Source organism: Lissotriton helveticus, chromosome 10 (genome assembly GCF_964261635.1).
Source record: "Lissotriton helveticus chromosome 10, aLisHel1.1, whole genome shotgun sequence".
Taxonomy (NCBI): Eukaryota; Metazoa; Chordata; class Amphibia; order Caudata; family Salamandridae; genus Lissotriton; species Lissotriton helveticus.
This window is the reverse complement of record NC_136071.1, coordinates 186,742,845-186,757,054: the sequence shown is the minus strand read 5'-3', so window position 1 is coordinate 186,757,054 and position 14,210 is coordinate 186,742,845. Positions and strand designations below refer to the sequence as shown.

At 45.0% G+C, this 14,210-nt stretch overlaps 1 protein-coding gene across 2 annotated transcripts in view; it reads left to right on the top strand.

Moving 5' to 3' along the window:
• The first annotated feature begins 10,847 nt into the window (after window positions 1–10,847).
• Window positions 10,848–14,210, top strand: part of UQCRC2 (ubiquinol-cytochrome c reductase core protein 2) — a 230,289-nt gene continuing 226,926 nt past the window's right edge. Inside the window, exon 1 of one of the 2 annotated variants that reach the window (XM_078665064.1) lies at window positions 10,848–11,001. In XM_078665064.1, the coding sequence (XP_078521190.1) occupies window positions 10,954–11,001 (48 nt within the window). In that variant the 5' untranslated portion in view covers window positions 10,848–10,953. Of the gene's footprint in view, window positions 11,014–14,210 lie in introns of both variants that reach the window. The other variant, XM_078665065.1, reaches the window with a different exon arrangement.

Here is a 14,210-nt window from a genome sequence, read left to right as displayed (position 1 = left end):
GGAGACAGCCCGCCTGTAAGACACCGAGCTTTCCGAGTGCCTGACCGAGTTCGGGCCTGCATTCAATCCGAAGTGGCCAAGATGCTAGCTCTGGGGGTAGTCGAGCCCTCCGACAGCCCCTGGGCCAGTCCCGTTGTCCTGGTCCCTAAAGCCGCCGCCCCCGGCACACCCCCGGAGCTCCGGTTCTGTGTTGACTACCGGGGGCTGAATGCAGTCACCAGGACCGACGCCCATCCCATCCCCCGGGCGGATGAACTGATCGATCGCCTGGGGGCCGCAAAGTATCTCAGCACCTTCGACCTCACGGCTGGGTATTGGCAGATCGGCCTCACCCCCGGAGCACAAGAGCGATCGGCCTTCTCGACCCCTGATGGCCACTACCATTTCAAGGTGATGCCCTTCGGCATGAAAAAACCCCCGGCCACCTTCCAGAGACTCGTGAATAGGGTGCTGGCCGGACTGGAGGAGTTCAGCGCCGCCTATCTAGACGACATTGCGGTGTACAGCCTCCCCTGGGATGAGCACCGGACCCACCTCTGGGAGGTCCTGTTGGCCCTCCGACGGGCCGGACTGACAATAAAGGCCAGCAAATGCCAGATAGGCCAAGGGTCCGTGACCTACCTGGGACACCAAGTGGGGAGCGGCCAGGTGGCTCCCCTCCAGCCGAAGATTGACGCCATCCGGGCCTGGGAGCCCCCGGTCACCGAGACCGCAGTCCGAGCCTTCCTGGGGCTCACAGGATATTATCGGCGCTTCATAAAGGACTATGGAAGCATTGTGGGGCCCCTCACAGAACTGACATCCAAGAGGCTACCCCAAAAGGTGCGCTGGACCCCCGAGTGCCAGGTCGCCTTTGACACACTAAAGACCGCTATGTGCACCGCCCCTGTGCTCCAAGCCCCCGACTACAGCCGAGAGTTTGTGGTCAAAACCGACGCCTCGGAGCACGGTATTGGGGCGGTCCTCTCCCAAGTAAACCCTGAGGGAGCCGACCTTCCCGTGGCCTTCATCAGCCGGCGGCTGCTGGCCAGAGAACAACGGTGGAGCACCATCGAGAGGGAAGCCTTCGCCGTCGTGTGGGCCCTAAAGAAGCTCCGGCCCTACCTCTTCGGCACCCACTTCCGGGTCCAGACCGACCACCGGCCCCTGCGGTGGCTGATGCAGATGCGGGGAGAAAACCCGAAACTGTTGCGATGGTCCATCTCCCTGCAGGGGATGGACTTCACTGTGGAGCATCGCCCCGGCAACGACCACGCCAATGCTGACGGCCTGTCCCGATTCTTCTGCCTCGGCGAGGAGAACCCTCAAGAAGATGGGTGACTCTCCCCTGCCTTCAGCTGGAGGGGACGCGTGTTGGACCCGGCCTCATGGCGTGGTCCTACCCCTTCCGCATGGCGGGCCCAGAACGACATCAGCCCTCCACCAAGCCTCGGGCAGCCCCTTCTGCCCGACCCTGCACGCCCCAACACTGCCGGTCCAGTTACCATCCCGGGCCACCACCACCGACCTGGCTCCATCTGGGGCCCATCATGTCCTGAACACGAGGCCTTGCCCGACTCCATCTTGGGCCCACCACGTCACGAACACGTAGCCTCGGCCCCGGCCCAGGCCCCAGCGAAGCCCCGACATCGAGGCACAAAGATCCACCCAGGAGGTCGAGTGGCCACTCGACAAATCCCGGAGGAAGGGGAGTTTCGATGGCCCTCCAGCCGTCCCCGGACGCCTGGTATCGATCGCCGTCCGGCCTCCCTGGGCGCTAGCTCCACCCCCCTGCTGGGTGTCTGGACACCATCATCCCGGCCCCTCTGGCCCCCAGGCGCGAGGGTCCGGACATCAAAGGACCCCAGTCCTATATCTGGGCCAGCCCCGGAGTAGGACACCAGTTGTATCCTGGACTGGAAAGCCCTGCTGATGCTGTCACGGCCGACACCAGAAGAACCCATTTTCCTGTAACCTGAAGATACCCTGAGAGCCTGCTGGCGCTGCCGCGGCCCACCTTTGCTGAACCATCTTGGGAGCCTGCTGGCGCTGCCGCGGCCCACCTTTGCTGAACCATCTTGAGAGCCTGCTGGCGCTGCCGCGGCCCACCTGTGCTGAACCATCTTGAGAGCCTGCTGGCGCTGCCGCGGCCCACCTTTGCTGAACCATCTTGAGAGCCTGCTGGCGCTGCCGCGGCCCACCTTTGCTGAACCATCTTGAGAGCCTGCTGGCGCTGCCGCGGCCCACCTGTGCTGAACCATCTTGAGAGCCTGCTGGCGCTGCCGCGGCCTCCCCTCCGTTACCGACCACCTGTCGAGTCCTGCTGGCGCTGCCGCAGCTCGGCCTCTCGAAACCCCCGGCTCGAGGATTGAGAGCTGTGCGCAGGGTATCTCTTTCCGCACCCATATTGAGACTGTCCCGCTACCCCGTCCCTTTTACGAGACTCTAAAGATCCCTCGATCTGCCTGAACACACCGCTGAGAATCAGCAACCTTTATTCCTGATAAAGCTTGGGAACTTAACTTCTTGTGTGGTGTCCGTTCGTAGTATTGTGGTTACTCTACTGTACGATCCTAGGAGAGGACCCTCACCCAGGAGGCCTCTCGATAACGCTCGGCTGCTTCTCGACGGAGAGGTGGACCTAGGGGTGGTCAGTCAGACATCTTCTGCCTCCCCCGGGATCGCCTTTCTAACACTAACCAAACCAGCACTGATATATTTTAAAAAGTACACTATTCCTTTCGTATCAGACATGTTAAAGATACGATGGACAAGCTCCCCAAAATGCTGCGGGAAGTTAGTGTGGAGTAGAGTCTGTATCTCAGATGAGGACCTTGCAACTTGGAGATCAAATGTCTCTTTGGCTGAAGTTAAGGCCACATCCTTCTGTAAAAGCATGGCATTCAGTTTGCTTAGGGAGTGAAATTTTATGTTTAAAACATTTATCGAAGGTCATAGTGCTGCCTCCCTAACTGTGCGGGCAGGTGGAAACAGTACTTGTGTACAAGAAGTGACTATGGAATTAACCGTCACTAAATAAGCGATGCCCGGTTCCATTCCACAGCAACTTTGATCATACAGCATCAAATAGCTCTCATTCGAGAGCAGCCTGAACACTGCAGCCGGGGATCCCTTCAGATAACAAGACAAGTTTGCCATTGAAGCATTTTATGCTCCTTGAAGAGAAATGTCCTTGCAAACCAAGGAACTGCTTAATGCGTCTTCTCAGTCAGAGCCACTAAGAAAAACGTCTGTGTTCCCATTCCTGTATCTAAACCTGAATGGTAACTCCCAAAATTTGTGCACATAACATTTCCTTAGCGCTTCATATCTGCCTGCCTGTTGGTATTTGGAGACAACATTGGACTTGAAAGGTCGCAACCGGTAGGGTGATGTAACCATGGATTATCCAGTTGGTGGACAGTTTCCCAGCCAGGGTGAAAGGTAATTGGTATAATTTTCAATGTGCAACATGGTATATTTCGAATCTCTACGCGCCATTGTCATCTGTATTTCTGTTATCTCGTAAGCCGAAAACAGATCTGTACTGTTAATGAAACACCATGCATGTGGCCAGAATGCAATGTCTGTAACGCCCAGCTCAGTATTACTATTGACCATAATTGCAACTGTCCATGTCTTGCTGCATTATGTTAATCGCGGAAGACACTATGTTGCCCAGTGAATACATTTTGGATAATAAAACAGTCAAACTGTCAACCCCAGCCAAAGCCTTTTCTAAATTAACCCTATGAATCTTGCGCAATCTCTCAGCAGCTTTCTGTTGAGAAATCTCCCCCGGCACATTGTATATTCCGTACAAAAAGCACTTTTGATGTGGATTCCAGAGACTTAGCAAAAAAATCCCTGAGATCCATGTCATCAGAAAGAAGGGACAAGTGTTGTTTCACCTGGAAGAGTGTTGTGGTTTTTAGCCAATCTAGGCATAACTTCCCAACACTATATGATATGATAATGATATGATATGATAACAGAAATGTATATAGCGCACGTACACCAACGGTTTCTTGGCGCTTTAAGGACAGGCTGGGAACATGCAAGAGGTATAACCAGTTTACTGTAGGCTTCAGAGAAGAGGAGAGTCTTCAGGGCCTTCCTTAATTGAGAGTAGGAGGGGGTTAAGCGGAGAGAGGAAGAGAATTCGAAAAGAGTGGAGCTTGTGAAGAAAAACGCAGGCCACCATGTTTCCTGCGGCTGAAGGTGCATGTGGACAGTAGGTTAGTGCCCGAAGATCGAAGAGCACGAGAGGGTACATAACGGTGGATCTGGGAGGCAATAAATGCGGGACCTTGCAGAGAGAGGGCCTTGTGGACCAGGCAACCCAGTTTGAAAAGGTTGCGCTGGGCCACGGGGAGCCAGTGGAGGCTCTTAAGTAAGGGTGAAGTGTGACTGGACCTGGGCTGGCCAAAAACCAGTCTGGCGGCCTGGTTCTTGATAAGTTGGAGTTGATGCAATTGATAGGCAGGGATTCCAACATAAAGTGCATTAGCATAGTCAATCCGGGATATGACTAAGCCCAGAATGAATTGAACAAGGGTGTCACGGGAAAGAAATCTGCTGATTTTCCTAATGCGACGTAAATGAAAGATGCAAGCTGAGACCACTGATTTAATTTGGGCCCTCATAGAAAGGTCACAGCTAATAGTGACTATATGACGTCACCACCTCAAGTGTTCTGTCTGTACATATTGTTGTGTTGCAAAAAGAGTTTTACTTTGGAAAGCAATTGAACCTCAATAGATATTATGGTCTAAACACTCACATGCTAGCCTCCTTCATCACATTCAAGTTCTCACCACTCTTATGAGAGAGATATACATATAAACCCATAGTCCACAATCTGGAAAAAAGTTTGTAAAAAAATATATAGATCTATTTATTCATGATGATATCATACATTCCATAAATCATTTTATACCTAGTCTTTGACTTAAAACATTCCTAACAATAAATTTTAAGTCATTCATAACATTGTATACATTGTAAAAATAACTGGGTTAAAATGAGAGTACATCAAAGAGACAAGGAAATATGTTATTAGAATACACACATCTGTGATCTCACAATAGTTAAGACCGGAGTCCGAAACTGCAGTTGTATAATTCTGTAATTCCAACCTACACACGGATTGTGTTTCTGTGAAGTGCATCGACGTGTTTCAATGGTAAACCTTATAACACCATCGTTATCAAGACTATAACTTTTGACTCTCAATTAAAATAATCTTGCATGGAACATTTGTCCACACCTTTTGAATAATATTAGGATGGGGATACAAGAATACTTTGTATCCAAGCATAGGTGTGCAAGGCTGGGGCTGTCACCTCCGTCTTCTTGCATTCTCTCCTCGCTCAAATGTTAGTGTTTATCTTGTTTTTACAGATAGCTGGCATTGGTGATGTATTACCGCGTGAGGGCTTCTGTCACTTCATAAATAAAAACAAGTTGAAGAGCTGCGTCAGCAGGCGTTCCTCTTATTGGAATCGCTTTGGTCACTGGATAGTTTCTTCCTTCTGCAATCTCCAACTTGCCTCTTTTATTAAATTAGAGTCTTTTATTTAGTTAGAGTCGTTTGCATGCAAACGCATAGCATCACTCGTCTGATTTCTTTCACGGTTTCTTTCACAAGATGTCTAGTGTTGTTTTGCATTTCTTCCGCACAATGTGATTCTTTAGTGCGGCACTGTGTGCATTTTGTACTGCAAATGTGCGTGTGGATACATTTAAATGTCTATAATCTAAGACTAGACAATATGAATTATCGTGTTTCATTACGGGAAACAAAGGCTTATTCATGGCTGAGGTGCAATTCTCAATCACACTGGTATTCACATTGATCTAGGATCTCCCTGACGTGTTTCTTTGCCTCATGTTTAATTCGGGCTTGTCTCTGTGGTAGAGGGGTTGATTTTGACGGGATTTCATGATGAAGTGACTCATCATCCCACCCAACATGGTTGCGGTAAAGTGCAGGAGCTAAAGCTAACCCCACTCCTGCGCATATGAATTTTTAACTGACTCTGGTACGAGGTCAGAAAAGGCAGATAAGATAACTTCTTCTCCCATTGGGAAATCCATTAAGAACTCAGGTGGCCAATCCTTTTTGGCCAAAAAATTGTCATAACCATAGGTCAGGTTCTCCCAAAAGAGACCCTTCACTTTCCTAGGTACGTCCCCCTATTTGGAGTGTTATTTTGTATAAACAATGTGGGACACTTATCCTTGCATCAGGTGTTTCCACAGTAATATGCTCACTCAGCACTACTACCCCCAGAAAGTCCATCAGGTTCTGGTGAGCTATGGTGAGCATTGTCACTGCCCATTCCCCATTCAGAAGCAGAGTCCTCATTAGCCTGGGCATTTCAAATTTTAATCCCGGCTACCTTCTTTTTAAATTGAGGTTTTGAAGTCTTTTGTTTCTCTTCCTATTTAATTATGTAGTCCGAAGTGCGATGTGTCTCTCTTTTCGGCTTGACTCGCTCTTCCGATCTGTTTTCTGATCATTCATCTCTCTCCGAAGGCTTTTGGGAAGTCTCCTGAAAGGAAAGAGAGGAACATGTATCGGTATCCTAATACCTGTCCGGTTTTCTAATACTGTTACGTTTTTGTAAGTTATATCTCCGGTCGGTGTGTTCCTTTCTTTTTTTTTAACATGTTTATTATTTATCCCAGATAACACAGCGATTTACAATATAATTCATCAAGCACAGTGTAGCTAAGATCATATAACAGTAGAAAGCAGTGAAAAAAGGTATAAATACTGATATACAAACACAGTGGTCCTGAAACACAGTACCTTAAAATATGCTAAAGGAAATAGAAAAATATCTATAAGATCAATTTCATAGTGCGGTACGCAAAGTCAGGCTAAAAACCGAGTCACATTAAATTAATTCATATGCATACCTAAGCTATAAAAAGAGGCAAAGGAAATGCATATTATACCAAAATCATAATAATGTCCATGAGAGGTCCAACAATGCTACAATATATGCAGATTTTGCTACATATGGTCCTTAACTGTTTTTACACTGCTAACTGTGGAAAGGCATTAGAGAAAGCCAATCCCAGCTACTCATTAGAAACCCAAGTAAGCATAGGTCCCCAGATCTTTCTATCTTGTTTTTTAAACCGCCACCCCTTGCAGTTCTTTAAAGCTCTTTCCTGATTGCTAAAATGGAGCATCCGGGCAAACCAAGCAGAATAGGAAGAAGGGTCCGGGTCTTTCCACTTTATTGCAATCAGCAAATGAGCTACTGCCATTGAGATGAAAATAAAATATCTATGGGTCTGTTCTACATGGGCTTTCTCGTCGTAACCTTAATAGCATCACATCTGGGGAGATGCGCACTCCCTGGGCGGTCAGTGTGATCCTGTTGAGGAGACCCACCCCATGACTGTGTTTTGCTTTGTTTATTTTTTTGTTTATTATCCCTTTTTTTTTTTAAGAATCGGGTGCTTGCTTAATGTTATCCTTTTCAGAACTACTCTTAACTATTGGTTTCCATGGTCTGGCTCCCAGATTAACTCTTTCTAAAGAGGCATATGTTTCTTCGATATTTGTAGGTAATTCGTGCTCCTGTTGTACAGGAGTGAATTCCCTCAGGCGTTGGCGTATGGCTACCACTGCTGCCTCCTCTTTTATGTTACTCAACATAATGGTAGATACCTGAGCAAAATTGCCCATCAGTTTCATTCCCAGATCTAAGGCAGGCTCTGTCCCAAACTCATTCTAAATCTGTTTCATAACATCTGGTATGACCAGCCGCGGTCTATGCAGGTAACTGCGGTGGGGGGGGTGATTTCAAGGGACGATGCGAGGGGAAAATTAAATAAATAATTAATTTTCCCTCTGCATCGTCCCTCGAAATCCCCCCCACACGGCCCCACCACCGTTACCTGCAAGGACCATGGCTGGGTATGACTGCTATTGATGGAGTACCATGTGCTCTGGTGAATATGGCAGCAAAAACTGTACACCAAGCGGTGCAATCTTCTAACTGGGGAGCCATGCCCATCAGCAAGCAAATTGTCGGTATTCTGTGTTTTCCTGTGGGCCCATATGGGGAAAGACTGCTTTATGCTGTGCTGTTTTTTTGTGCTATCCAGAACAGGATTTATTCCCGGCTGGTGGGAACCTTCCTCAATTTCGCATTTAGACTTTGCGGGCTAATACCTGCGGTAGCCATGTGGATTGTGTAACCTGAGCAGGCCCCACAGGTTAGACTGTTAATGTTCTCATCACATATTGTGTCAGATTCCCGTAAATGTTTACTAAATCTCTGAAGAGTTTGCACAGTTTTGCACATTCCTGCTGATGTTAAGGCTGCAACGTCTGGATGTGGTGTGTATGATGATAAGATAGGCCAGGTCGCTCCTTCTCTGCTTAGTGGACCAAGTCTCACGTGTTCTGTTGTATGGGATAGGGTGCCTTTAAGCCAATTAATGTCCCACTGTTAAGTTATTGGGACTTCTAAGTCCACGTATGGGAAATACTCATCAGGTGGTTCATCTTCAATGCATTCATAAAATATCCGTTTGTGTGCATCTGCAGGCGAGAATTTAACCCAAGAATAGAATACCTCTGTCCTGAATGCTTTGTGTGCCTCAACCACAAAGGTAACATCTCCACCCCTAGCATGCAATTTTCAGAAATATTCAGTGTATCGGTTCTCCAATGTTCTCATCTATTTGTTAGTTCATTGTTAGAGCAGTAGTATTTATGCAAAATTGATATAGAGATATGGTCTGCACAATGTGGGAACCATTTAATTCTCCAAGCTTGATTAACCTACAGTCAATACATAGGATGTGCCTACTCAGCTGAGGCGGATTTGTTTCCCTTGCCGCTACGGACGTCTCTGGTTAAAAATGTGAGTAAGGGTCTCTGAGAAAGCACAACTGAACTACTCAGATTTGACTATTAAATGAGTACCTAAGCAACGTTGACGGCTCCATGTCGTGTATTTCCTACCAATCTTTAGGATCTGCACATTGTTCGAACAACATAAACTAAGGGCTTGGTGTTAAGAGTAATTCCAGACACCCCTGCAAGATATGTTGGCCTTTAGACCATCTAGCTTACAGCGGCACCATAAGCACCCCTAACCTACCAGGGAGCGAATAGTTTCTGGCAACCACTGAACATGAAAACCCTAATTCCTCAGGAACCGTGGAAACAGTACAGAACCTTTTGCTCAGTCACTCGTGCTCACTTATTCTCAGAGAAATATCCAGAGAATACACAGTGGGGCGTTTTCAATTAAAGTTTTTGAACCAATTTTATTCTTGCATAAAATGCATGTGCTGCGATGATTAGTAGATAGAAGCAGGTAAGCGTGACTACAAGTACCAACAGCATAAATAGTAGATATAGTTCTACCATGGTGCTAAATAATTGTCTATATGTGTTCATATAAACAAGACAGTAAGAGCCAAGACTGCCCCCAAGGGATGATGCAACCCCACTACCTGATGGGATCGAGTGAAGGACCCCAAACCCCATCTTGGTCACCATTGGACACCCCTCACGAGATGTCAGGTTGCTGCGTTGTGATTTCTCAGCATGCAAGGTCCCTCGGTATCATTGGAAGTATCTCCTCTGCTAATCGGGATGCTGAACATTTATAATAGAAAGCAGTCTTGCGATGCACGTATTTGATTAGTGATGTTGTGGATTTGTAGATAGCCTTGTCGCCCCGTGGATGAAGATAGTGATGACTTTTGTACAGAGTAAGGAACAAGACCTTGTACACGATGGTCAGGGCGTTGTGATAATGTTGCGCAAAGCTGGATGTAAAACAAGTTTTGTTTCAGAGAAACTATTCAAACATTGTCATGCAGGCAAATGTATGTAAAAGGTCACAGCTTGGAAATGTTATTTGTGAGGAAAAGGTAAGACATAAGCTGCTTCGCTACATGGGCCTAACCCGGGAATATAACAATACCTCATCTGATGCACAAACATACAACATAATACATTTTCCAGTAAATAAGTAATACATTTTTGTCCAACCATAATCGTTTCAACTTTTCTTAAAATGTAATCTTGAGTGAATTTGCAACTTGTATATATGTAACTCTAAGTGCTAGTATCTGTAGTTAGACATATGTACTTACTACCATTCTTATGTGAGTTTAAAGTTTATCTGTTTCGTACTTTTTATGTTATTCTTGTACTCTGAAAGTCCCTATGTAATATAACTGGTTCTGTTGTAAAGCGATCTGACACCTTCTGTAACGTTTGCGCTATATAAAAAACGCATAGATACAAAAAAAATAAAAAAATATTCATAGAGATTTAGGTCTAGCTCACTCCAGTTGATCTAAGTGAACTAATGAAAATACCAATAGCTCTAACTCTTGTAAAAGCGAGTCTTATTGCATTGCAAATGCTTGATTTGACAGTCGATGGTCAAGTGTACTAGTGCAGCTCACCAAACATACGAGTTGTTGGGTTATTTTATATAGAACAGGAGGCGGCCATGTTGGAATAACAGCATTCCGTCGCAGTTTCAACAAGGTAATATGTAAACATTTCTACAGTCGAATTAATTTGGAGAGGTTTCTATTACAACGCTAATATAGTCGATTACAAAAAATGAATTATATTTGAAATTATATAAAGTACCTCAAATAGTAATATTTCTAAAACCATTATTTTTATCTTCCGTTTTTCGTAGATTTTCTATTTAAATGGATCCTATTGTTTGTTGTTGATGTGAAACATCAGAATTTCTTTCTGCAGAGCTGCTAGATCTGTTTAGAAGCCTTCAGGAAAACAGCGGCCCGTCTTTTTCTTTGCTGTGCCAATAAGACGGACTCGTCTTTTGCATACAGTACAGCTGCACAAGCAAGGGTAATGGACGGGTTAAACGTCAAGCGTAGCGGTGCATGTTGGGAGTTTCCTGTCGCCATCTTGTCTCCCGGTCACGGACGGTTTGAAGGAGAGAGATGCAGGGTTGCAGGATGCAGCTTTCTTCGGGGATACGGTGTTTACCGGTGAGAGGCTGTGTATGTATATTACCTACACCATGCTGGTACCCGAGCCCCCCCCCCCTCCCCTCAGAGTAGTCCTGCTAATCCTCAATCCCAAAACCCGCAGTGTATCGTTCCAATGCGCCTCCGTTGCCATACCATTTGTACCATGTACCTCCGAGGTCCAATATCCGTTTGAGAGGTGCGTTCTGCATTCCGGCACATAGATTAGGGTGTATGTATGTAGTTCGTCAGCTCCGAGTAGCTGCATCCACTGTTGCAACCGGTCTGAAGGTCACCTCAGTTTGCAGCTGCGGCTCTTACGCGGACGCCAGTGTCACCTTCTCAAATCCTGCATGCCTATGACTTGGATACTTACCGGTCCTTTCCGGTGCTTCCAGGTAGCATGTTGAATCTGTCAGATAACGCTACAATTATTGATACACCGAAGTCCTAGTCCAGAACGTCCTGGCTCTCCTAGGGATTTAGTCATATTTTGAAGGGTACCCATTAAAGTACCCTTCACAATAATTCACGTTCATATGTTTTTTGCCAACTTGGAAAACTGATGAGTGGTCCGCATTTAGGTGTCAAAGTGTGTGCCTTCATCTAAATCGGCTTCAGGGATCAGGAATGGTCGGTTTCTCCAGCCTAAGGCTACCGAAGCTTTGTATAAAATGTACCTGGTGATGGATACATGCATATGACTACAAAAGCTAAAATCACATCCGATTGTTTATATTATTATTAAAAGATGTGATTGGCAATAGACAGCGTCTCTCTACTCTATAAATGTAGCATAACATATTTAAAATTGTATACAGTGTGCTCAAGCCTAGAGGTATCGGCAAGCTTTACAAATACCTTAATGTTTCTACAACAATACATTATGAGCAAGGACAAACAGTAGTTTGACCTCCGAGCGAAATTCCCATGAAGTGATTAGTGTAATTTTTTTAGAGCGGAAACAAAGAATTCCAGCAGAGACTGAAGTCAGATTCGTCATACTTTGAGACAATGAAATGTTACAAAGATCATCAAACTTCGCCAACTCCTCTCTCCCCAAACCACTTGTAAGTTTTGGATGGCGTGTACACAGTGGTTCTAATATTACCTACTATATTTATTGTTAAGAAAAAAAACACAAAACGTACAACTTAGACGTTTCTTTTAAGATTTTTGCTGGAAGCCCCAGTTAAAAGATGTTGTTTGCTTCAAACTTTTGTTTTTATTGTGAAAAATTAAAAGCTCTTTTTTGTGTATATATTTCATGCAAGAAATGTCTCCAAGCCATCGACAGTCAGAACAAGCATTTGCAATGCAATACGACTCACATTTGTGAGAGTTATAGCTATTGGCCTTGTGAATGAAAATGTTTCATTACAAATCGATGTTTTCAGTTTCCTAAGTTCACTTGGATCAACTGGAGTGAGCTAGACCTACAACTCTCAGAATTATTATTTTATTTATTTATGCGTTTTTATATAGTGCGAACGTTACAGAAGGTGTCAGATTGCTTTACAATAGAACCAGTGATATTACATAAGGACTTTGGAGTACGTGTATAACATAAAAAGTACAAAACATAAGAATTTAGAAACTTACATAAGAATGGTAGTAATTCCATATGTCTATTACCGATACTGGCGGTTAGAGTTACATATATACAAGTTACACATTCACTGAAGATTACATTTTAAGAAAATATGAAACGATTATGGTTGGCCAAAAATGTATTACATATTTACTGTAAAATGTATTATGTTGTATGTTTGTGCATCAGATGAGGTATTGTTATATTCCCGGGTTTGGCCCATGTAGCGTAATAGTTTATTTCTTACATTGTCCTCACGAATAACATTTTAATTGCTGGCAATAGTTTGCACTTTACTTGTAAGTTTTAAACAAATATTTGCTGTTGTATTGTGGACTGCTCCAAATTCTGTTGCTTGGATGGGAGCTTGGCACAGTATAATTTCAACACATTGGGCTACTTTGGCTTGATTTCACTGGTCTCTCAAAAAATAAACTCCCCAGTTACCTGCAGTGACTGCAGAATTAGGCTGCCAGAGTCTGGGCTGGCTGTAGCGGGCACAAGGCATTTTCCCGGTGATTTGGAAGGGTGGGGGTTGGTTTTGGTACAGGGGGGCCTGTTTTGCAGCAGTGGTGCAATATCGCCCCCCTGTACCAAAAGCAGCAGCAGTGTTTCCCACCCGCACCCTGCACACCCCCTGCGGCTAGTCCGACTCAATTGCCAGGGCTGGTTGGCGTTCCCAGTCCTCCCCTGGCCAGAGTGCATTTAAAAATTTAGAACAATAGCTTGAAAGAACAATACCAGGTCCTTGTGGCATAAAAGATCAAAATACAATCCTCTGGGTCATGCACCAGATCTGCTGGAGCGCAGATCCCCCTATATTTCCCATAATTGGTTTGTCGCATTACACTTGCTCTACTAACAAGCCTTCCTGTGACAAACCAGTCTGTCGGATTTCAGTCCCTATAGTGCACTGAGAACTCCATGCTTAAGGGCAAAACTAAAGCACATGCGCCTCAATATTTTTTTTAACGGATCTGGTTGGATGGCAGTTGATTGTGACTTTAAAGGCAGTGGCTAAAAATATCTGCTGGGAGATTCTAACCCTTGACTGATTGGATTTTAAATTCCCAGGAACTTAGGCCTCCTGTTATACTCTGCAAAACATGCTTTGAGGTTTTTAAAACTAGAGATAAAACATCTTACCAAACTATTAAATACAAATTTTAAATGGCAAATTGCTAATGGCTAGGCCATGTGCTCAGGGGATTGTCCACCACTAAGTGACATTCTAGTTCTAAAGCAGTACAGACACTCCTCTATAATAATTATTATTATTTTTTTTTTAATGCAACACATGCTTCTTTGGGCATTAGTTGGATGTTCTGTGTCTTTTTCAACACCTTATTTCAGCTAGTCTAATTTCCTCCTTAAAACCAGGACAATACTCTAAACAAAATCAGTAACTCATTACAAATCAATCATTCACTTTGATTTGTTCCCCACCCTAGCTGCATATCAACTTCTTTTCTATGGCATTAGTGCTCAAAATTTTAGACTGCCCGTTTCAAATAAAGAACCGGAAAGTAACTGAAATGCAACATTCTGTCCCATGCTCTAATCCGTATCTCTGGTGTTGCTGTTCAAACTAATGCTGTATTCATCATGTTACAAGAAGTCAAAACCCGACGTATGTACC